Source organism: Hyposmocoma kahamanoa, unplaced genomic scaffold (genome assembly GCF_003589595.1).
Source record: "Hyposmocoma kahamanoa isolate Upper Pololo Valley unplaced genomic scaffold, ASM358959v1 166, whole genome shotgun sequence".
Lineage (NCBI taxonomy): Eukaryota > Metazoa > Arthropoda > Insecta > Lepidoptera > Cosmopterigidae > Hyposmocoma > Hyposmocoma kahamanoa.
In genome coordinates, this window is record NW_020653601.1 from 158,079 (window position 1) to 180,725 (window position 22,647).

General features: G+C 42.3%; 3 protein-coding genes across 5 annotated transcripts; 2 read left to right on the forward strand and 1 right to left on the reverse strand.

The window, feature by feature from the left end:
* Positions 1-746: 746 nt before the first annotated feature.
* On the reverse strand, positions 747-16,464 carry LOC113225527 (ubiquitin thioesterase trabid-like). Of its 2 annotated transcripts, none has more exons than XM_026457850.1 (13): positions 16,328-16,464; positions 15,767-16,032; positions 9,478-9,564; positions 4,685-4,778; positions 3,747-3,859; positions 2,789-2,942; positions 2,622-2,726; positions 2,405-2,552; positions 2,133-2,332; positions 1,427-2,072; positions 1,261-1,354; positions 1,046-1,194; positions 747-979 (listed from the first exon to the last, which is right to left on the reverse strand). In XM_026457850.1, exons 2-13 carry the CDS (start codon positions 15,893-15,895, stop codon positions 892-894), a joined length of 2,007 nt encoding a protein of 668 aa, XP_026313635.1. In that variant the 5' UTR covers positions 15,896-16,032; positions 16,328-16,464; the 3' UTR covers positions 747-891. The 2 variants fall into 2 exon arrangements, 1 of the variants encoding a protein (XP_026313635.1); XR_003310028.1 differs by having other exon boundaries at positions 842-979; positions 2,203-2,332.
* A 990-nt stretch (positions 16,465-17,454) lies between these two features.
* Positions 17,455-18,849, forward strand: LOC113225533. The gene is made up of 5 exons (XM_026457856.1): positions 17,455-17,732; positions 17,823-17,916; positions 17,997-18,146; positions 18,240-18,557; positions 18,829-18,849. The coding sequence occupies exons 1-5, from the start codon at positions 17,464-17,466 to the stop codon at positions 18,847-18,849; spliced, it is 852 nt and encodes a 283-aa protein (XP_026313641.1). The 5' UTR covers positions 17,455-17,463.
* Positions 18,850-19,446: 597 nt separating this feature from the next.
* Positions 19,447-22,481, forward strand: LOC113225524 (nucleoplasmin-like protein). Of its 2 annotated transcripts, XM_026457844.1 has the most exons (6): positions 19,447-19,592; positions 20,400-20,539; positions 20,833-20,958; positions 21,239-21,364; positions 21,574-21,621; positions 22,002-22,481. In XM_026457844.1, exons 1-6 carry the CDS (start codon positions 19,571-19,573, stop codon positions 22,101-22,103), a joined length of 564 nt encoding a protein of 187 aa, XP_026313629.1. In that variant the 5' UTR covers positions 19,447-19,570; the 3' UTR covers positions 22,104-22,481. The 2 variants fall into 2 exon arrangements, with proteins under 2 accessions (XP_026313629.1, XP_026313630.1); XM_026457845.1 differs by lacking the exon at positions 21,574-21,621 and having other exon boundaries at positions 19,448-19,592.
* Positions 22,482-22,647: the final 166 nt, after the last annotated feature.

Here is a 22,647-nt window from a genome sequence, read left to right on the forward strand (position 1 = left end):
GGTCGATCGAAATTTGAAGTCAAAAGTCGACAGCTTCACAAATTGCACAATGCGATCGACGATCTCCACGATGAAAACGGTGCGTCGACGTTCCGGCGGAGGGCGAGGGCGACGGCGAGGCGGTCGCGGCGGGCGCGGGCGAACGACTAGCGGCGACGGAATCGGTCGACGGGCGGCCCGCGCCCGTCGCGGAGGCCCGTCCGCGGGACAAACTGCGGCGCTTTAACAAACCTATTTACAGCGTTAATATTAAAATTGAGATTTAGAAGTCGGTTGCCGCTCGCGAGGAATTGCTGCGCGACCTTCTTGGGTCTCCACGCCTGCGACGCAAAAGAGGCTTACCCCGCAAGTGCTACTAAAATGAATGGAACGAAGTCTAACGTGAGTTGTCGAGCGAGCGACGTTAATTAACTAGTGATTTCGTGTTACGAACGTTGTGCGTGGCCGCGGCCGGCTTCGACGAAGAGTACGATTCGTGCAATGGCACCGAACGCGGGCCTCGAGGTTTCACAAAATCGCGGAACCGGTTCGGCTCCGACCTCGTCGCGAGCGCGGGGCGTATTACTTTCGATGACGTTCTCGTTTTATCAATTTTCCTAGTCGAATTAAGTCTACTTAAATTAACTAAACCCATAAAAGGAAAAACTGCCCTACTAGAAGTTTCTAATCGAACTTGTGTACTTATCTCGGTAAACAGAACTTTATATTGAACGTTCAACGTTATGCGTTTTTCGGTACGGCGCGACGCGACACGACGCGGAACGGTACAGATCGGGAGGAGGGGAAGGGCGCCGGCGGACAACTGGCAGAATTGCACATCGCTTTCGAAGTTAAAATCGGCCACGTTCGAGGGCGGCGAGGGCGGCGAGGGCGGCGACGGCGGCAGGGCGGCTACTCCTCGTCGGTGTCGGCGTCGCTGGAGAAGTCCGCGGCGCCGGCGGGCTGCAGCCGCGGCGGGAAGGGGCCGCGCGTCTGCTGTCTGCAAGCGGCGGCCGGTGAGCGCGGCGGCGGGCGGCGGCGGCGGGGCCGGCGGGTCGGTACTCACGCGAGGCGGCGGTAGTGGTTGAGCCACTCCTCCAGCATCTGCGCCACCAGCAGCGGCCGCGCGTGCAGCGTCTGGCGCGCCGCCAGCACGCCGCCGGCCGTCACGCACGCCGACAGCCAGCGCCGCAGCACGCCCTCCGCGTCCGCCATCTGCGGGCGCACCGGCGTCAGAACGGCCGCCGCCGCCGCCGCCGCCGCCGCGCCCGCCCGACTCGCCTCGTCGCAGGTGAGGAAGTGCACGGGCAGCAGCTCGCCGTCGCAGTCGGTGAGCGGCAGGAAGGCGCTGTCCTCCGCGTCGGCCGGGCGCTCGCTGCGGACGGAAAGCGGTCAGGGGCGGTCAGGGGCGGTCGGGCGCGGCCCTCGCGGTGCGGGCGGCACCCACCGGCAGATGTAGGCGTGGCGCGGCGCGAAGGGCTCGACGGGCACCAGCGCCGAGAAGTGGCCGCGCGTGTAGCCCAGGCACAGCGGCGACTTGGAGCAGAACTCGGGCTCCCACAGCAGCGGCAGGTACACGCCCTGGAAGCGCGCGTAGCCCAGCGCCTCGCCGCGGAAGGAGTTGACGACGTCCACGCCGTACACCACGACGGGCCGGCGCAGCACGTGCGCCAGCGCGAACACGTGCAGCTGGTGCAGCGGCGTGCCGGGGCGCGTGGCGGCCGCGGCCAGGCGCGCCCACTCGCTGCGCAGCTGCGCGTCGTCGGGCGCGTAGGCCAGCCGCTGCGCCTGCAGGCGCTCCCAGGCCTGCCAGCGCTCGAACAGGCCGCGCTGCGCCGCCGCCAGCGTGTCGGCCAGCGCGGCGCGCAGCGTGTTGCCGCGGTCGAACACGCCGTAGGCCGCCTGGCACAGCGCGTCGGGCAGGCAGTCGCCGGCGCTGCGGTTCCACAGCGCGTGCAGGCGCGAGCCCAGCCCCGCCAGCTCGGCGCTCCAGTTGATGCGCGGCGGGTCGGCCTCCAGCGCGCGCTGCGCCTCGCGGTCCAGCAGCTCGGAGAACAGCTGCTCCTGGATGGCGGCCGGCAGCTCCTCGGTCTCTGCGGACGGACGGCGGTCAGCGGGCGGCGCGGGGGCGCGGCCCGGCCCGAAGCACCCACCTGCCGGCAGCGAGAAGGTGCAGAACTCGGCGAGGTACTTGGCGGGGAAGCTGCCCTTCTTGCGGCGCACCTGCTGCGCCACGTGCCGCCGGATGGCCTGCGCCAGGTCGGGCGCCACGAACGACGGCGAGCGCTTGAGCCCCGGCCCGCCGCCCGAGATGCGCGCCAGCAGCGCCGACAGGATGTCCTGCCGCTGGAACCTGCGCACAGAGCTCGGCGGTGGGCCCCGCCGCCCCCAGCCGGCCCCGCCACCCCCGCGGGCCGCGCCTTACCGGATGGCCAGGTGCACCAGCGTGTGGCCCGCGTCGAAGGCCGACGCGCGGTTCAGCAGCGCCACCTCGTGCGGCGTCAGCGCCCGCGCGGGGTCGCCGCCCGTCGCCAGGTAGGCCTCCACGCGGCGCGCGTCGCCCTCCACCACGCCTGCAAGGGGACGCGTTGCGGAGGCGGGCGGGGGGACGAGGCCCCGCCGGCCCGCGGCCCGCCGCTCACCCAGGCAGGCCTGCAGCCAGATCCAGTCGGCGTTGTTGCGGCGCTTGCAGCGGCGCCCGTCCGCCTCGTGCGGCGCCTGCGGGCCGCCGCAGATGTCGTTGATGCCTGCGCACGACACCGGTTAAGACGCGCCCGCCCGCGGCTGCCGCGGCTGGCCTGGCACTGACCCACGGGCGCGCGCGACGTCCGCGACTCGCCGGGCGACGGCGGCGCCGGCGACGCGCAGCGCGGCGCGACGGCGGCGCCCGCGGCGGCCGCCGGGTTGCCCGAGCCGCACATCGCGCACTTCAGCGTCTTCGGCCAGTTCTCGTACGTGCACGTCTGCGCAGCGCAAGGGCGGGGCCGCGTCACGACTCGACCGCCGAGAGCAGGCCCTCGGACTTCGGGGGGCCGAGCTCGCGGCGACCGAGGCGCTTCGCGGAATAATGGGCGGGCGGTGCGGTAAGCGGGCGCGGGGATTACCTTTGATTGTCTCCGCCGAGGATATACGTATAGTGGACATAGAAACACAAGCGACATTTAATGATAATAAAAATCTAGACAACAAACTCTAACAAAAACCAAACCGACGCTACAAAACAAAAACCAAAGAGATAGAGTAAAAGTGTTCGTGATTGGTCTAATACCGCTTACAATTTAACCAATCAGGTTGAGCGTTTGAATAACGTCATATTCATATTTCATATTGTTTTTAAATAGTTCTTTCTAGCCAAATGGCCTATAAAAATTACCTTTCTACATGTTATGTAACATTATGAATTTTTTTTATGATAGCGTCGTGCGCTGGGTGTTAAGCGACACGTCTGTCCGTAACAGTTGCAGCGCCACTCAAAACTTTAAATTGCAAATATCCGACGGACACTACCACCGCGCCTCTCACCCTGAGACATAACTTGATAAGTCCCACATGTCTGTAATTTCACCAGCACCCTTCAAAACCGAAACACAGTAATGCTCACTACTACTCGGCGATAGAAATAGGTGAGGAGCTCTACGTCTCACGCACACAATTTAGCTGAAAATCGCATACAATACATCCATACCGCATGGTCAAAGTCGATTGCATGAAACAAAGTATCGAGGCCCAATAGGAGCTCAGTCCTTACGTGCACCGGACGTACTTACGGAACAAGACCACTTATTGAGCGCGGAGGCGCTGGCCTGCGCGGGCGGCGAGGAGATGCGCAGCGGCTTCAGGCGCTCCGCCACGCAGTCGACCTCGGCGTCCGCCTCCTCGCCTGCGACGCAGTCCGCGCAACTTATTCACTGGCATTGGCTTTTAATTGCTAACTTTTCTGATCGTTATATCGTCGCCGTGATAATCAAATAACTTGGTCCTACCGGGAATCGAACCCGGGACCTCTTCATCCAGCGCTCGCAGTATGCACTGTTTGGCCACCGAGGTCGTCTTAATTATTATTATTAATAGTTTTAAGTATTTCTAACTTACTTTAACGCAATAAATTTAATTTAATAAACAAATTCAAAACGTATTATTTAGTTTTAGCGGTTTAGATCCGAAAAAGTAACTATATTACGTATTTAGTACAAATCGGAATGTTGTTTAGTACATTAAAAATAAGATAACATTTAATTTGTAACTATAGCGTATAATACGGAGGTTTGCATTATTATATAACTGGTTGATGATGGCTTTACCATATCAGCAACCATGTGTAAGTTGTTTTGATGGGAATCGAGAAAGCCGAAGAATTCGGAATTTGACACAAGCTGTTCGTGACTCGATTTTATAATGTAAGTAGTAACTAAACTTTATGCTCTAACTTTGTAGCAGGTATTGGGTATTGAACGAGAAAAGTTTTTTTTTGCTTGCTGCGTGTCTCTTGCAGCAGCTAACCCATTTCAAATAATCACCCATAGTCCAGTGATCAGTACATATATGATATACGAGTACATTTTGCTGGCAGAAAATTAGTCCATTATTTGCGTGCATCTCCATGTTTTCCAATGCAGGTTTTAACTGAAAACTTATTACAAAGAATTAAGAATATGTTTTGTGCACGACGCGAGTGAGACGTGGTGAGGAAGTGAGACGCGCTTACCGCAGAGGTCGGGGGCGGGCAGCGCGCTGGCGCCGTCCTGCAGCTTGAAGATGTCCTCGCCCAGGAGCGGCTTCGGCGCGCGGCACATCGTGCACTGCAACGCAACACGCCGCTCTTATACGGGAGAGCTCGTTGAAAATTGCTTTACGTTTTACTTTACGCATTATTGTTATTTTTTCAAAATCACTCAGTCAATTTATACTACATTATTACAGAGGCCGGGAAATAAGGGATTACCGGATGAACATGAGTTACAAGGCCGAGCACAGCGAGGTCTTGTATTATACGAGTCAGGCAATCCCCGTTCCCCGTCGGCATAAAGTGTGTTTTTTTTTAGCTGTTTTTTTAACTGGGACGGTAGAGACAGGGAACAGGGAAGGTTACGGGAAAGACAGGGAAACTCTATTAAGTCTTTTCTGCAAAAAACAATTTTGGTATACTCAATTTTTCGATTGTCCATAAAAATGAATAAAATAGATCAAGTTTTAGGGCTGGTAGACTCAGTTTTATGTATGATTATTTCATTTTATTGAAAGAAAAAAATGGGACAACAGAAGTTGGTGAAATTGAATAAAATGTTTTTCATACAAAATTAATAATTTTTTTTGATGCTGATAGACTTAGTTTCAAGTAAGAATAATTTTATTTATTTATTTCTGCGAAAAAAATGTTTTATTAAATTTGACCAACTACTGCTGTCCCGATTTTGTTCTTCCAATACAATTAAATGATACTTACATGAAACTGAGTCGATTAGCACATTACATTAGTACATTACATTAGATATTTTTCTGGACAACGCATGCTTGAACAAAAAAATAATGCCACAATTATTTTCACAAAAAAGGGCTTACTAGTACCTAATACAGTTTTGCTGTATGGCCCATGGGTCCGGATTTCCCATACTATCCCAGTAACAAAAAACACACTGTATTTGTATAGTGCTTTTCTCAAACACCGCGAGGAAATAATCAATTACTAAAGAATAAAGAAAAATGTATAATAGAAAAAGTAAAACAAGTTTACCATGACAAAATTTGCTTCTTGTTTTAAACTACAGTAGTACAGTCCACTATTGTATTTTCGGTCTTCTCACCAGAACTCAACTTCGCGAAAAAAACAAAAAATAACCTTTGAACATCCCACTCATCAAGACGACCGACCCAAAAGCAAGTTCCAAAACAGTGTTTAGCTCGTCACTCAGCAAGACGAACGACTCAAATGGCTTTGAAATGGCTGCGAGGTAACGCTTCAACGGCACTTTACAACGACGGTGTAAGACACGTAGAGCCTCCCCACACGGTGTATTTTATACGCACCATAAACGTGCATCATCTGCGTTTATACGCACCACGCCGCAGACGCGCTGTAGTGAATCAATTCAAACGCGCGCAAACATCGCGTTGCAAACAAGAAGCTTATAGAATTTCATTAGTTACTTCATTTCAAAAATTAACTGAAATTGACAAACGAAACTAAAATTACGTCGTCGGCGCGTATAAAACACGCTCTTACATTTTAGAGACAATTTTAATCAGTATGCATACATTTAAATTTGACAAAAAAAAAAACCATAAATTTATTAGTAAAATCGGTCTTTCAACAGCAGTCGAGTCTAATTTATCTCCTGACTACAGCATCCTTTCACTGCGGCCAAGACCCTCGCGAAGAAGAAGAGTCTTGTGAGTCTGTGAGACTGGCAGTGAGAAAAACCAACCCAGTACACCTTTATTTCATTCCCCCAGTCGTCCGCCTAATGCCTTAGGTCTCACGGCGCAAATAACCTGTAACCTGTAGCCTGAGCACGGAGTTCAACGCTCTATATACGACAAACTTGGTAATGCAAACATTTCAGAGCATGTTTGAGAAATATCTATTTACTACATAAGATCTTTGCAACTTAAAAAAAATGTATTACAAAACGACAATTATCCTAGATCCACTTACATTAGGCATAAATTTTCATAAGAAGTACGATGCGTATAAGAGCTCGTAGATACAAAAGTCACAAAATGAGATACACAATGAACTATTCAAAGTATGTTGCGAATAAATCAAAGCGGTGTTTGGGTAAAAAAATTCCCACATCGACGGCAACGACCGACGAACGGCGGACAGTTTTTGCTGTTTAGCCGTTTCATTGGTTTAACACAGTTCAAATACAGAAGTCTGTTTTGGAATAACGAGACTTTAGTAAGAATAACGAAACAATTTTTCGTAATTTATAGTAAGTACAATCATGTAATGGAGTCGTAGGTAGTGTACCACTCCATTACAAATATTTCTATCGTCCACACTAATTTATTTTTCACAGCCAGATGACACAAATGAATCTTAACCACGGACATCATAAAGTAATAACGATAATAACATGCGATAAATTGTTACATTTTTATTTTAATTGGCTTGGATCAGTCACAGTTGGAGTATGACATACCATACTCTGATATACCCAATGGACCCCAAGCTCGTCCACTGTTTAACGGTGACTGTAGTTGTGCTGAAGCACAAAAACAGTCCGCGTCACCAAGCTTGGGCAAACGCTCGACTACGCAAAGCTCCGAGTACTCTGAATTTGAAGAAAGCTTTTAAAAAGGTCGCCAAGAAGTGCAAAAGTGTGTTACATATGGCCAAGTTCGGCCATGTGCGCCGCATAGTGGCCAAGCTTGCCTCTTATCCAGCAGGCAGCAAATCCTGGTCCCTGGCTAAAGCGGTCGAATCTAACTTTTGCCGTCCATCTTTGCTCGCTGGCTCATACTGCGGAAGAGAAGGCGAATCTTCTTGCCTCACTCTTTGCAGAGAGTTCGCGTCTGGATCTCGGATTTCTTGAGCGAACGTTCGATCCGAGTGAGTCTTAGAAGGCTACTCTTCGGAACATATGGCGATAGATGTTCCTCAGGAGTTCCTTAGGGTTCCGTACTGTCTGCAACTCTCTTTCTGCTGCATATCAATGATATGGTAATTCCAGGTACCTTTGCGTATGCTGATGACAGCACAGTTATAGATAGGTACTTGACCAATGTGAGGGTCAGTGGAGAGGAAATCCAGTCTTGTCGAGAGTCCATGGTTAGCCGTTTGGATTTGACGCTCAAGGCAGTCTCCGATTGAGGTGATGCCAATCTTGTCAAATTTAACGCTACCAAAACGCAGGCAAGACTATTCTCCACAAAACGGAACCCCTTTGAGCTGACTCCGACTTTTCGTGATATATCGATACCGATAGCCGACTGTCTCCAGCTTGGAATGGACCTGTCGTTCAATTTCAATTTCGGCAGGTACATTGAATCCATGGCCAAAAATGCAGTAGGCGACCTTGGCATCCTTTCCAAGGTGAGGCGTTCCTTTACACCGGGACAGTTGGTTCAGCTGTGCCAAGTAAAAGTCCGGTCGTGCATGGAATATTGCAGCTTTGGAATGGCTCTACTACATACCAACTGGTGACCTGGATTGTCAATTGAATTTATTTGACAACCGTGCCAAAAGGTTTATAGGTGACTCGGAATTAGAGGAGGCGAAGCTACAGAGCATTAAACACCGCCGTAAAGTTGCCTGCATATCGGTATTTTACAGGATATATCACGGAGACTGTGCAATGAAATTACACGAATTAATTCCGGCTTCCCCTTTCCAACACCAGGAGACTAGACGTAGGCTTGGGCTACTATTTCACTTGTTAAATAATATTTTGGTTCGACTTGTAGATTGAATCCCTGTTTTTATTAAACTTCTGAATTGGGTAGGACAAAGGAAAATTACAGGAATTGTAATTTTTCAAAAATAAAAAAATAATTTGTATAAGTAACCCGTATTTTGTGGATATTCTAAAGATTCGCACGAAGCGTTACGCTTCCACATTTATATGGCGAACGGCTATGGAGTGGAATTCCCTGCCTGCGGACTTGTTCCCCGAACGTTATAACTTAAGCCTTTTCAAGGCGAGAGTGAATTATTTAGGTGTGCATGCTCCGTCATCGACCTCTAAGTCACTTTCAGGCGAGATGGAGGTCAAATGCGCACTTAGATTTTATATAATAAAAAAAAGTTGGCGAGTCAGCTTACGGAGCTCGCAAAATGAACTTTTCTATTTAAGTGAAAGACTAAATTGATTCAAATTGAAATAGTCTTAATTAGAGGAATACACACTTTTGCCACATGGTTCATTCGCACAAAATAAGTTTTTGCAAGCAACTCCCTAATTACTGACACTTTTTAACTTTGACTCAATTAAGAACTTATACTAAAATTGTATTATTATTATTATTATATAAAACACTGAAGGACTATCTTCAACAGTTGGATTCTACTAAGTCACAATCTTCCTAAATTGCGATTATTACTGACAATAAATATTCTCCATTTCTAGTCATAACATTTCCTTCTGTTTACAGATAAAATTATGTAATGAAACAAAATTATCAACAAGTGGTGATTAAAATATTTGATGTTGATTTTTTTTCGAAAGTTAGTGGTTATGTTTGTCCTTTATTGATAGTTTGTTCAAAAGGTAACAGTAACCTCACATACGTTGCTCTGAACTCACAGTAGGTAAGTAAAGCATTTGTTTTTTCCGATTTCCATTACACAAATTAAATCAAACTTTTATCTATGGAAATAAAATTTTTGATTTGGTTTGTGTTATGGAAATCGGAAACAACGAAATTACCAAAGAGTAATAACAAACAAACAAAAACAAATACATTTTGCATTTTTTTTAATGCTCTGGTGTATAAAGTATTTATCTCAGTTCATATTCGGCAGCAACTTGAAAAGTCAGTATTATAGTAGATAGATACCTTTCTAGACAGAGGGAAGTTCTCATAGGTGCACACCTCACAGCTCCACTTGCCATTTTCGCCCGGGGGTACAGAGCTCGCTGTCATCTGAAACATCCACGAATCGATGCTCATAACAAAATACAAAATGATTTTGAGAATATCGCAAAATGGGCACATGACAACGGCATAATCATAGACCTAGAAAAAACTAAGTGTTGCATACATAACAAAACATAATCATTTAAATTATGACAACTTTAGCGTTATTGGACAAACCTATGAATGCTTGCATGCTTTCAACTGGAACTTTGCAAAAATCTTAGGACCGTTTTAGAAAAGTGCTATTACTGCAGGTATAGAATATATTGAATAAGCGAACATTGCTGGTAATGTATTACGTATGTATGTATTATGCGTTGGGACATTATTTAACACGTTCACAGTCCATGACTCCACTTGGAGTCGCAAATTGGCTTCAACCATACCTAAGTCCACGCACCTGTGGAGCCACAACGACATACTATTCACTTGTTAAATAATATTTTGGTTCGACTTGTAGATTAAATCCCTGTTTTTATCAAACTTCTGAATTGGATAGTTTTTTATAGGAATTGTAATTTTTCAAAAACAAAAAAATAAGTTGTATAAGTATATTATATATAATGTAAGAGTAAAAGAAAAAACCAACACTATTTCTTTACACAAATTCTGGGGGTCTGTGAACGTGTTAACGTTACTGCCAGTCCACTTGAAAACAAAATACCAAATTGCATTAGATAGTCATTTTAGTAATGAATTTAAAGTACCAGTTTCCAATAACTAATAAGGACTATGGATGGAGACTAAAAAAATAAATAATAGGGGTTAAAGTATGAAATTGCCGTTTTGTACTGAAAATCTAAATTGTTTATTTTTTAAATTTTTAACAAATTTATTTAATCAAAATAGTTGCCATTATTATCTATTCATTGCTGCCATCTAATGGGAAGGTTATTAATGCCTTTGCGATAGAACTCCGACGATCTAGACTGCACAAACTGTGTGAAAGCATTTTGTACGTGCCTCCTGGGAAGAAAACTTCTTGTCACGTAGATAATTGTCCAAATCACGAAAAATATGGTAGTCCGTTGGAGCAAGGTCTGGTGAATACGGAGGATGACGAATGGTTTCTAACTGCAGTTCCTGAAGGGTCAAAATGGTTTCTCGTGCTGTGTAAGGTCTCGCGTTGTCGTGGAGCAATAATGGTGAAGATCGATTCATGAGTCGGGGCTGTTTTACTGCTATTTTTGTCAACATGGTTCGGAGTTCGGCACAATAGACATCTGCCGTTATTGCTTGACCAGATCGGAGAAAACTATAGTGAATAACACCATGCTGAGACCACCAAACAGTTACCATTACCTTTTTATTGGTAAGTTTTGCTTTAGGACACTGTTGTGGCATTTGACCTGGGGTCAGCCATTGCATTTTTCTTTTCCGGTTATCATAAAGAATCCACTTTTCATCACATGTTACAATTCGATCCAATATTCCTTCATTTCTGTACCGGTTCAACAAGGCAACACAAGTTTCAACACGCGTTTCTTTCTGCAGATCAGTCAAATCATGAGGCACCCATTTTTCGTATTTTTTTATTTTATTGATTTGACGCAAGTGAGTCAATATTGTGGGTAAGATAACGTTAAACCATGCCGCTAATTCCTGGGTAGTTTGACTAGGATCGGCTTCCACTATCTCTCTTAATTCATCGTTATTCACCTGTGTGGGCGGTCTTCCTCGTGGCTCGTTCTTTAAGTCGAAATTTCCATCACGAAAGCGTTTAAACCAAAATCGCACGGTGCGTTCATTAGTAGACCCCTCTCCAAACGCAGCATTGATATTGCGGGCTGTTTCTGCCGCGTTAGTTCCGCGTCGGAACTCGTATTCAAAAATCACTCGAATTTTCGCAGTATCCATCTTTCTTGTCTAAATTGAATAACAAAAACAATTGAAAGTCGATATTCAAATGTTTCAAATTTAAAAAAAAAAAATCACAGAAACCATTTGAAAAAAGTTTCATTCGAAAACCTCAAACCATGAAGATTCTATGAAAATTCAAAGAACCTATTGCAATAAAACGGCAATTTCATACTTTAACCCCTAATATACGAGAGGCGCACTAAAAGTTTCCGGAATGAATAAGAAAAAAATACTATAAATGGTCAGAAACGAATTTATTGTTTCTCAAAATATTCTCCGTTAGCGTTAATGCACTTTTTCATACGAATGAGCCAATTTTGAAAACATTTATGCCACTCCTCCGTGACAATCTCAGGAACATATTTTTCATACCCTTCGACAGCCTCTTCAGGCGATGAAAATAGATGACCGCATAACTGGTACTTAATTTTTGGAAATAAATAAAAGTCACAATGTGCCAGGTCGGAATTGTACGCGGGATGGCCCATTAGGTCAACGTTGTTCACCTTCAAAAATTCATTTGTCTGTCTGGCCATGTGAAAACTGGCATTTTCGCGTTGCGAGATGATAAGGCGTTTACGGCTATTTTTAACTTAACTTTTAACTTCTGGCAATCAAATCGTCGTATACCAATCAATATTCACAATACAACGATTCTCCAAAGCAACAGTAGCCACGTGTCCGGTTTTATTGAAAAAAGAAGCAATCATCCGCTTATTGGCACTTTGGTTGTTTCGGCTCATCTCGAAAGATCCATACGCTGGTTTGCTGCTTTGTTTTGGGATTGTAACTATAAATCCATGTTTCGTCACCTGTTACTATGTCGCACACCAAATTTGACGCCCCTTCGTTGAATCTGGTAAGCATGGCATTGCACCAAGTGACGCGATCCGTTTTTTAAGCCTCAGTCAAATTGTATGGGATCCACGTAAAGTTCTATTTATCGTTGGACGGCTGTCGCGTCTAGCCTGTTCCATATCACGTCGTGACTGTGTAGTGTACGATTATTTTCTCGTTGAACGAATGTTGTGTTGAACGATTGCCACTTTACCTATTGTTGTCGTCAAGGGGCGCGCTCACGGCGAGGTGCGCGAATTGTTGGTTCCGTCACTTGCTATCATAAATAATCTCAGTACAGAGAGTACTAAAAAACTGACCTCAAAAGTTCGTGGAATTACATCTATTTGCCTATAAGTTTTATTGAAATCTGTTACTGGAAACTGTTTTGCAGGTTTGCCACCCTGAGAAGTGGAATATTTTCTTCAAATTTAAATGGGACTGGGAATGGGAGGTTCCCATTTCCAACAAAAAAAAGGAATCGTCAAAATCGGTTCACAAATGTCGTAACGATAGATAGTCGTGCAGTTTACAGTGTCGTGGTTTGTATATTTAAATGAAGTTGTTCACATATAGTACGACACGATTAACTGTCGTTCACGACTTTTTTGTCGTTACGATGAAAAGAGGTAGAACTGAAACTGATACTGTCCGAATCCTAGTGGCTAGAATAGAATAAAGTTAGAACGACAGTCGCCCGATGATAAATAAACCGTCACGATAAAAACATGACATGAGTCATAGATAATATTGTTTTGGCCACAAAAAAAAGATGTCCTCTTGAATATGCTAACCGCTGCTTTTAATTCTACAAACTTCGCAGCTTTACATCTACGCTTGCGTCACACCCCGGACACTCCATACAAAGGTCATAAATTATTCACCTACTACTACTACATACAGCAAGGCGCTATCTGCTCAGGCGCAAATGTGTGCGTGAAGTGGCAGGTTTATCAATCACTTGCTCGTACTATTACGTTACGTGGTCAGAGTGGCAACTTAGCGAAAATTCTAATGCGAATCTATTATCTACAATTCCTCTCAAATCCTAATAATTATGTTCATTGGGTATTTATATCGATATAATATTATATTTTTCATTAATTCACTAATTATAATAATATTGAAGATTTATTTTAAAAATATATTAAGAGCACTAAAATGTTATATTTTGGACGTACCTTTAAATAAGGTAACCAAAGTATAATAAATTGCGTGTCCAAGTTTATCATTACCTAGTTAATAATAAGGTATATTCACTATTTATCAGCAAGACAAATTGAAAATTCGAGAACCCTAGTCTAGCTCACGAAGTTATGGCGTCTTATTATATTGATATAACACATCTGTATTATATATTACTTTGCACTAAAGAAAACAATAACTGAATGAGTCTCAGACATAAGTTTTTTTACTTACTTCCTTTCATCTTTCAAATAACGAAAGAAACTCCTCTCTTTATCCCGTTTAGATAATTATAAACAGACATACACAGCACAATTCACCACCATTATAAATAGCAACGTAAAATGATGTTATATATTAATGTACACATTTCGTAATGAATAAATTAAAACTATATTCAAATATCAAAACCGTCTTAGCGCGAAAACGACAACCTTGTTCTCGTTCAGTCAATGTGACCGTCAATGTGCGGGGCGTGGTGCGGTATCTAAAGCTAGGGAGGGGCGGAGAGTGTCCGTTCTCGTTACTTATTTGTTCTCTGCTCGCATTTGAAGTAATGACTGCATGCAGTTGATCACATGCCTGTGCACATTAATTCAGACATGTAATCCATCTGCTAGCAGCTTCAGAAGTAAACAAAAAAAAATAACCCTCCTCCTCCTCAGTCAGTCCCTCATTGAGCAAGGACACTGTCAATCAAGCCAGACTTTCAGCCATCTGGTCACACCATCGTTTCGAACGTCGACCTCTAGGTCGTTTGTCCCCTATCCTGCTCGCAACAATAACTCTTTCGAGACTCTATCGGCCCTTCTGTGTGTAATGTGATTAAAGAATTGCAAAATGCGGAGCAAAACAGACGGAGGATAAGTGTTTGTGATTTTACAAAAGTAATTTGTCAAGCACGGATACCTTCGTGCCATGTGCAGTCCAGGGAGTCCTTAATAAACGATGCCAATGCCACATTTCAAATGTGTAAATTTTTTGCCTGTCGGCGGCTTTAAGCGGCCAGGCTTCCGCGCCATACATAAATTAAATATGGAGAAGACTAGCTTGCGCATGGGGGGATTTTTGTGCACTTTTATAAGGTACACCTTGGCCAATTTCCACTGAAAGTAAAATATTTATGAAATTCAAATAAATAATATGGCCACCATACAAATTTCAAGGTCTTCTTTCATGGAAACTTTTACAGAGAGTTGCTGGAAGGAATGTTATAGAAGATAACAGTGGTCAACTACCTGTGTCAAAAAAAATTCAAGATGGCGAATTAAAAAAAACTTGCTTCAATCCGGCTAAAAATTGGCATGCTCAAATCATCAAATCAATGTTTAGGATAAGCGTTTTTTTTTCGTCAAAGAATAGCTGCAGGAAAAAACTTGCTCTGATTCAGCTGAAAATTGGCGTGTACGCGCCTCTAGGAGTGGTGGATGAAAATTTGTGGTTGAAATTGGGGTTTTCGTCATTTTCAAATATGGCAGCCTTACAGGCGTTTGATGGCGGCAGAAAAAAAAAGAATAGAATAGGCATTTATTGCAACACCACAACACAGATACAAAAAAATATTGAAAACACTTGGACAAAACAAAATAAAAAGAATTAATAAACAAAATAAAATAAAATACATAACAACAGCGAGAATACTTGTCTAGTATTCTTGACCTAAAATATTTGAAATAAAGATCATAATGTATTCAAATGTACTTACAAAGAGCTACCCCTAGAGTTTCTTGCTCATTCTAATCAGGGGAATCTGCCTTACGAATGAGCAGTAGAATTTAATTAAAATGACGATTTAAAGTGTAATTTGCTTACTTATGAAGATAAAGATGATTTGACTTTGGGTTTTAATATTAAGTGGACAATCATGGTGTTTGTTATCAACCCTATTCTGTATCACAATATTATCAAATGTATATATTTCTACACACTTAATACACTTCAATATAGAATATATTATGAGAAACATTCACCTAGCTATCTCAAATAAATGTACTTGCCATAGTGTGTTGTAAATGATTACATTATGGAGAATAGTATTCCCCTGTGTTCTTCATATTCATTCTTAACTGTATGACTCAGGGTGAAAGGGGCAGTGGCAATATCCCTCAGATTTCTATAATTTAAAGCTCTGACTAGCCTTGTAACTATTAAGGTTACAGATGTCGCTTACCACCACGCTCGCAATTTGTTCATCCAGTCACTTGGTGTTCATTAAAAGAAAAAAACTATCAGATCTCTATAGTAATCAAAAACAAAGCCAAATTAAGCAAAGTTGCCCCGGGATATGGCAAAATACAGGGACACATAGTACAATGGGGCTGGTTACCTGTGAGAGGTGCGTTTGTGAGACATTGGTGGAGGCGTCGGAGTGCGTGCCGCAGTCCGCGCCGAGGTCGGCGTCGAGCGCGAGCGACGCGGTCTTCGTGCTCGCCTCATTCTGCGCCTCCTCGCTCATCCTGCCATCCACTACAGCATGGATCGATCTCGAGCCGAGCGCTGACTACGAGGTGCACATTCTCCGGCCCTCATAAGTGTCCGTTGCGCAGTTTGCACAGGTGCGCCGATCCAACGGCAACGGCCGCGCTGCGACACCTGTAACCACACGCCACATATGAGCGAAATGGCCACCTTCTGCGTGACCTGCTCTTAACCGAAATGTCGCAAGTTCGAAGTGAGATTGACGTGCTTTTCACTTTAAGGCAACGCTGTATACCAACACACTTTTGACAGACAACAGTACTACAGCTGAATATTTATAACGTGAATGAGATGTCGATACGAAACTTGGCATTACACGTCTGGGATTTTTGGCGTCGTTACACAACATACAACAGCACCAGACTTGGTGGCGTAAGGTCAAGAACGAGAACTCGAGCGATTCACTCACTTTCAATGGAATACGACTAACGACTTTCACGGCGATGGCTGCACTTCACTCTCGGGAATTACGCAAAAACAGGTCAAAGAAACTGGGGGAGACGGGAGGGAACATAAAAGAAACAACGGAGATAATGGCAATTATGTTTATACGGTATTTTGACAAATAAATTTGTGACAATTTCCGTGTCAAAACGAGATGGCTCGTTGCTCTTGAAATAGAGATGTGTATAAAGTCAATATATTACTATCGATGAATATTATTCTAAACATATAAATATATATATATATTATATATATATATATATATACAATTATATATATATATACATGAGATCGTATTACGCAGAGCACAAGTCACATCAAGTAATACATATAGAATAGATAACATCTTCCTCTGAAATAGCGAAATGGTTGAAAAAATTCGAAGCTGGTTACATTTTTGCTTAATTTTAACTTACACATTATGTTCGAAATATTTTACGCTAGTTATCAAAAAATATAAAACCAAATACAATACAATAATTCGGAGATTTCAATCAGAGTATCATCCACTCTAAGTGTAACTTCCTTGAAGTTTATGTAATTATCATTACCCACTTCTACGTTGCGGCCAAGCAAAGTAAGCCCTAAACCAAAAATTGTGAAAAGTGTTATAAAGAACCCCATTAATACTCTTTAATACTCTTCTCAGAAAAAAACGTAAAATTTATTATGATCTATATCTTTCTTGTTTGTGAATAGGACCATACGACTGTATTTTATACATTTTCGATAATTATCGTTATTACAATTATCGATGTATTTACCGTAACCCTACAAAAGCATGCTTGTCAAATTTTAATTTGCATCTTATGATTCTATTGGTAAATAAACTGTCAGGAGGAGACATTTTGTCCAATGAGGATTGTTGGAAACATTAAGATCATAGACTATGCTGTCTTGGGTTATCGTTCAGAAAACTACTATTAGTTTCAATAAAAATTTTGACTGAAAAATTGATGTCATTGTAAATGGCAAATTTTTGGTGGTTTCTTCGTTAGTATCTTCGATTTTACACCTGATGTTGATATTTTGGACACAAACAAGTTTTATAAGATTATTTTAGAATTCAAGTATTAATCCAGATGTCCCATGCACATCTGGATGAATTTTAGACGTATTTTATCGAAGAGTTCTTCGAGGTCGTCAGTAACCTCTTTAAAGAGCGCGAGTGTGTCTAGCAACAGTGAAGTACTGAAGTTACAGAGTGAAATAGAATCCCTGAAACAAACTGTAGAAGCTTTGAAAGTTTCAGTAGAAAGTAGAGACGCTGCTATTGGAACTTTAGCACGCGAAAAAGAAAAATTGTACGTTGAACTTAAATGTGCTCAAAGGACGAATAGAAATTTGCACCAGCAACTTGCGGATGAAAGGTATATTTGCATAATACCCACGCAATTAAATTTTGAGTAAAAATTTTACAGAATTATTGAGAATTCTTATAAAATTTTGATTTATCACAGGGATATTCACGCTAAAGAAAAAGATTTTTTTGTTGAAGAAGTTAAACGCCTCACCAACAAGAACGACTTTGAATTTAATTTGAATCAAGATGGTGTAGGTAATTTTAATATACTGTAGGTAATAAGATTTCATTAGATTGAAATCTGATTTTTATTGTTTTAATGTTTAAGCAGCCCAGCGACTGCGCCATTGCTTCTCTAAAAGAACATATAAGAACGAAAGATGAAGTTATTTGTAATATTTGTACAAAATATTTCAAAATGAAAACTTCCAAACAATCATTGCAAAAGAAATTAGAGTTATTGGAGTTACAAACTCAGAAGGTGTGTTTCACTTATTTAAAACTTTGTATTTGTAGTTATGCTACAGTACTGATATTGATATCTTATTAACTAATCATGGTTTGTTCCATACAGGTTTGTGAAAATATTGTTGGTCTCTTGCAAGAGAACAAAAGATCGATTGACAGTTTATTAAGCAGACTAATAACAGCATCAGATACTGTAACAGATAGCTGTAAAAAGTATTTTAAGATATTGAAAATTAACGCAAATTTACATTATGAAAATACACAACTTAAAATTAAACTCTCTCAAAAAAAGTTGCACAATTTGTTGAGTGTAAGGTGTGAGCCAGAGACGGATTGCACGCAAACAGAGTCTTCTAGTCGTACTAAACATCTAAAGTTAAAGGAAACAATGACAACTAACAATCTCAAAAAGAAAATACTGGTTGTGAGCCATCAACCACTGTATTCAAGAACACGAAGGAGAATTACTATAAAACCAAATTTTAAAAGTGTTCATGAAATGATTTCGCCACACTTCAGAAAAAGAATTATTCGTTACAATTCAGATCCTTGTTTGACTCATACCGTATCTAGGTAAGAAATAAAATAAATATTAAAATATATTACGTATGTAATGAGTACTCGTATATTTTCGGAAACCCTAAATTCCACAGCACGCAACATAAACAAGATACTATTACGTTTTTGTATTGTAGCTCCAGTGTGTAGGCATATAGACATTGAATATACGTACAGAGTAGATAGTTTGTACGATTTTCGAACGTTTGGCGATACGTCTACTTTGTCTTTGGCTTTAATGTTACCTATAGCTCAACTTTCTCATTTCCCAATGCAAGGGGAGGGTTACTTTTAAAAGTATAGCAAGCAAGTCTACTTTTATTAAATAGCAGAGCTATAGCAGGGCTAGCACGACAGGGCGCGACTAGCGAGAGAGTAACATATACCGCGAAATACTGCTATTCTCGCATAGAGATCTCCCGCTTTACGTTGCTCTTGCATAAGTCATCTTACCGTGCTAGCCCTGTACTGTACAATATTTTAATTTTGACGTATTTATTGGTTAATCGTATTGGATTATATATATTAAGACTTTAAGAAAATATTAAGTATCTACATCGACCAAAGAGACGATTTTAAACTGAATAAATTAAATCTGAATGCTGCTTACCAATATTGAAATAAATTAGTGTTGTAGTATTTGAAATGATCATTAATCTGTAATATTTTGTATGAATAATAATTGAACAATTTGTTAACAAAAGGTAATTTCAGTTTTCAATTTAAATGGTAAATGATAAGTTTCGGGTAAATATGCGACTATATAAACAAGGAAGTTAAACTGAACGTAGCAACTGGCAACATCGTCCTCCAGATTTGTGTGCGCCGGCATCGCACGTGAACGTGTCGCAAAAATCTCAGTATATTAGTGAAATCACCATGTCTGACGAATATTTCTATGGTAAGTACGATTCTTCGATTTTTGTTGCTCAAGTATTTGAAGTTATTTGCTGTGTGCCGGCTGTACTTAGTATCCTAAATGTTTTTTAAAATTGGCGTCTACTTTGACACCCGGCTACTTCGCCATTTTCTACCTCAGTTTTATTTAATTTCATTGTTCACTTGCATTTGTTCTAATTAACGCCACGCTACATAGATTGATGTAATTATAAGTGTGACATCGTGGCTATTACTCGTATATCTCTGTTATAACCGACTTGCCGCCATTTTCACTGAGCAGCGTATATGAAATGGCTAATTTCCTCAATGATTTTGTACTCAAATATCGCAATGTTGTTCTAATCCCTCATCCCACGCGAGATGTAAACTGGGTATTGATTTTTGCGGAAGCATGGTATTTTGCAAATGTGCGAGTCAGTGGTTGTCATTGGGCGCGTAATTTGAAAGTATGGCGTCCAAGCCCCAAGCGTCGTTGTGCCTCCACTGCACTGTGATTAACGTTATGCGATTGTCCAGACTGACCTGTCCAAGCGCTTTTGTACAGCAATTATCATTTGTTTACATCATATATCTCAAAGATTACTCATCGATATGGTTTTGAGGTTATGTAGCGGCTATATTGAAATATATAACTAGGTGTACCTATCTTACTTTGCTGTCGTTTATATCTAGATTTATATTTGATAAGTAGACGCGACATATAACAGCACCAGTAAAAGTACGGGAAAACGAAGGTTGTTTTTGGAATTGTTACATATATATATATATATCTATATATATATTAGAGACATGAAGTGAACATTTTCAGGCGTGACCTTGTCGGCGTCACATCAGTCGGAGACATGGGACCCGGAGGCGAAGGCGGAATACCCGCGCAGCAACAAGCTGCTCATCCGCCAGGCGTTGCTTGGCCCTGATGCCAAGCCAGATGAACTTAATGTTGTCCAGGTGAAGTAAATTTCTAAATACTACAATTAATTAATGAATTACTTAGAAAGCGTATGTTCCCTGAACCACACGTAAGGTGTGAAATGTATTATTACAAAAAGGAAATTCATAATTGCTCAATGTGACCTTTATGTTGTAATAATGACTAATAACCAGTTTTTGTGTTTTAATGAGCATGGCATGGCGTTTTTGTAATGTGGGGTTTGTGACTACTACAAATCATTTTGACAAAATGTTGTACTGTATATGTTGGTTTGGTGGTTATTACATAAACATTGTATTGTTATTTTCAGGTGGAGACCATGTCTCTGCAGGATGCCATCAAGATCCCCGTAGCAGTGCTGAAAGCTGGTGAGACTCGGCACGCGCGTCTCGACATCGAGTTCCCAGATGCGCCTGTTACATTCACACTCATACAGGTATAACATGTAGATTGTCAACATTACAAGCTGAATGAATTAGTTGCATAGTATCTTGAAATAATAATGTCATTTAAAATGTCCACTGAGTATAAAGGAGTGTACAAATGATGATAAAACCACCATGTTTAAATTGATGGGTATGCAACTTCGTTTTGGAGCTGTATTGTCTGCTCATGATTACTTGAGGCATTTGTCTGATGTTTCTTAAATAAATTCTACTAGGTGATGGACGTTCATGAAAGAGACCATTTATTCATAGGTATGTGGTTTTTGTCAGGGCTCAGGGCCGGTTCACTTGATCGGGCAGCACATGCTGGGTGCTCTTGTTGAGGAGTTTGAGGACATGGAGGAAATGGAGGAAGAGATGCTTGATGAGGAAGAAGGCGATGACTCCCAATTTAAGGTAAATTTTAGTTTACAGTTAGTGTTCCATCAGTCTATTTATGCCCCACATTTAATATTCAGTAAAGGGCAAAATCGAATTTAATGATTACTATTTACATTTGAGACTGAAGTACAACTTTAACCAAATGTGTTTATAGACATTAAGGTTTCTTGGAGCTCTAGCCAATTACAACCACTTCAGTGATTGAGTAGATACTGAATTTGCAGGAAGATGAGAATAAAAGGAAAGCAGCAGGCAAGCGCAAGCCGAATGAGGTACTGAAAACCTTCAACTAAACACATTATAGTGCTCTACAGAGGGAAAAGGAGCCGCAATGGCAAATACAAAATTTTAGCAGATAATTTCCATTGCTAATCATTTTCAGCATACAATTTGAAACCTGCTCCCTGTTACACATTAACTTTTTTCAAAATTTTATTATCTACAAACATTGGCTGTTGGTTTTCTGTACTCATTCCACATCCCTTTACCTTCTGATAGCTTATAATTTTATTATAACCATAGCAGAGGCAAGTTACAACATTTGTAGATAGTAGTTGTGTTTATAGGCAATCTGTAACTGGGTAGTATGGTGTACTGTACACGCCAGAATTATGGTTGTAGATTAGCAATACATTTAAGATAATATTTTCAGGATGAGGATGATGAGGAAGGAGAGCCGAAGGGCAAGAAAGCGAAAATGTCAAACAACGCCAAAGGCAAGGCTGCGTCGCCGAAGAAGAACGCCAAGAAGTGAACCGCCTGTCCTCTGCCCGTATGGCCATGTGCCGCCGCCCGCCGCCGCCCCGCTAGACCAATTCCGAACGAAGACTGAAGCGACCCTGTACGGCACGTACACAGTGTTTAATGAAATTGACGAATCTGAAGCCACAGTTGTGACGCAAGGTGCGACGCGGGCGGCGACACGGCCGAGGGCCTCTAGTTGTAACTGCATAGTGTGGTAATTCAGCCTAGGTTAGTGTGTATCGATGGAGCGCGCCTGGAGAGTGGATGTGATATGTTCGTGATAGGGCCGCGGCCGCCCCTTCGCTGTCGCCGCTGGTCGAGCGTGGTTTCCTCACTGAATTATTTTTTCTAAAACATTTTTTTTTTCATTCCTTACTGTGGTATAGTGTTACGGATGTCAAATTTAATTAATATTAATAAGTCTTAAATTCACACATGTATTGTTAAGTTAAGCATAATTGGTGTACTTTAAGACTATCATTTACGTTTAATTGAATTTGCTAATGATTTCTCATTTCAGAATGATTACATACTAAACTTATTCTATTATAGTT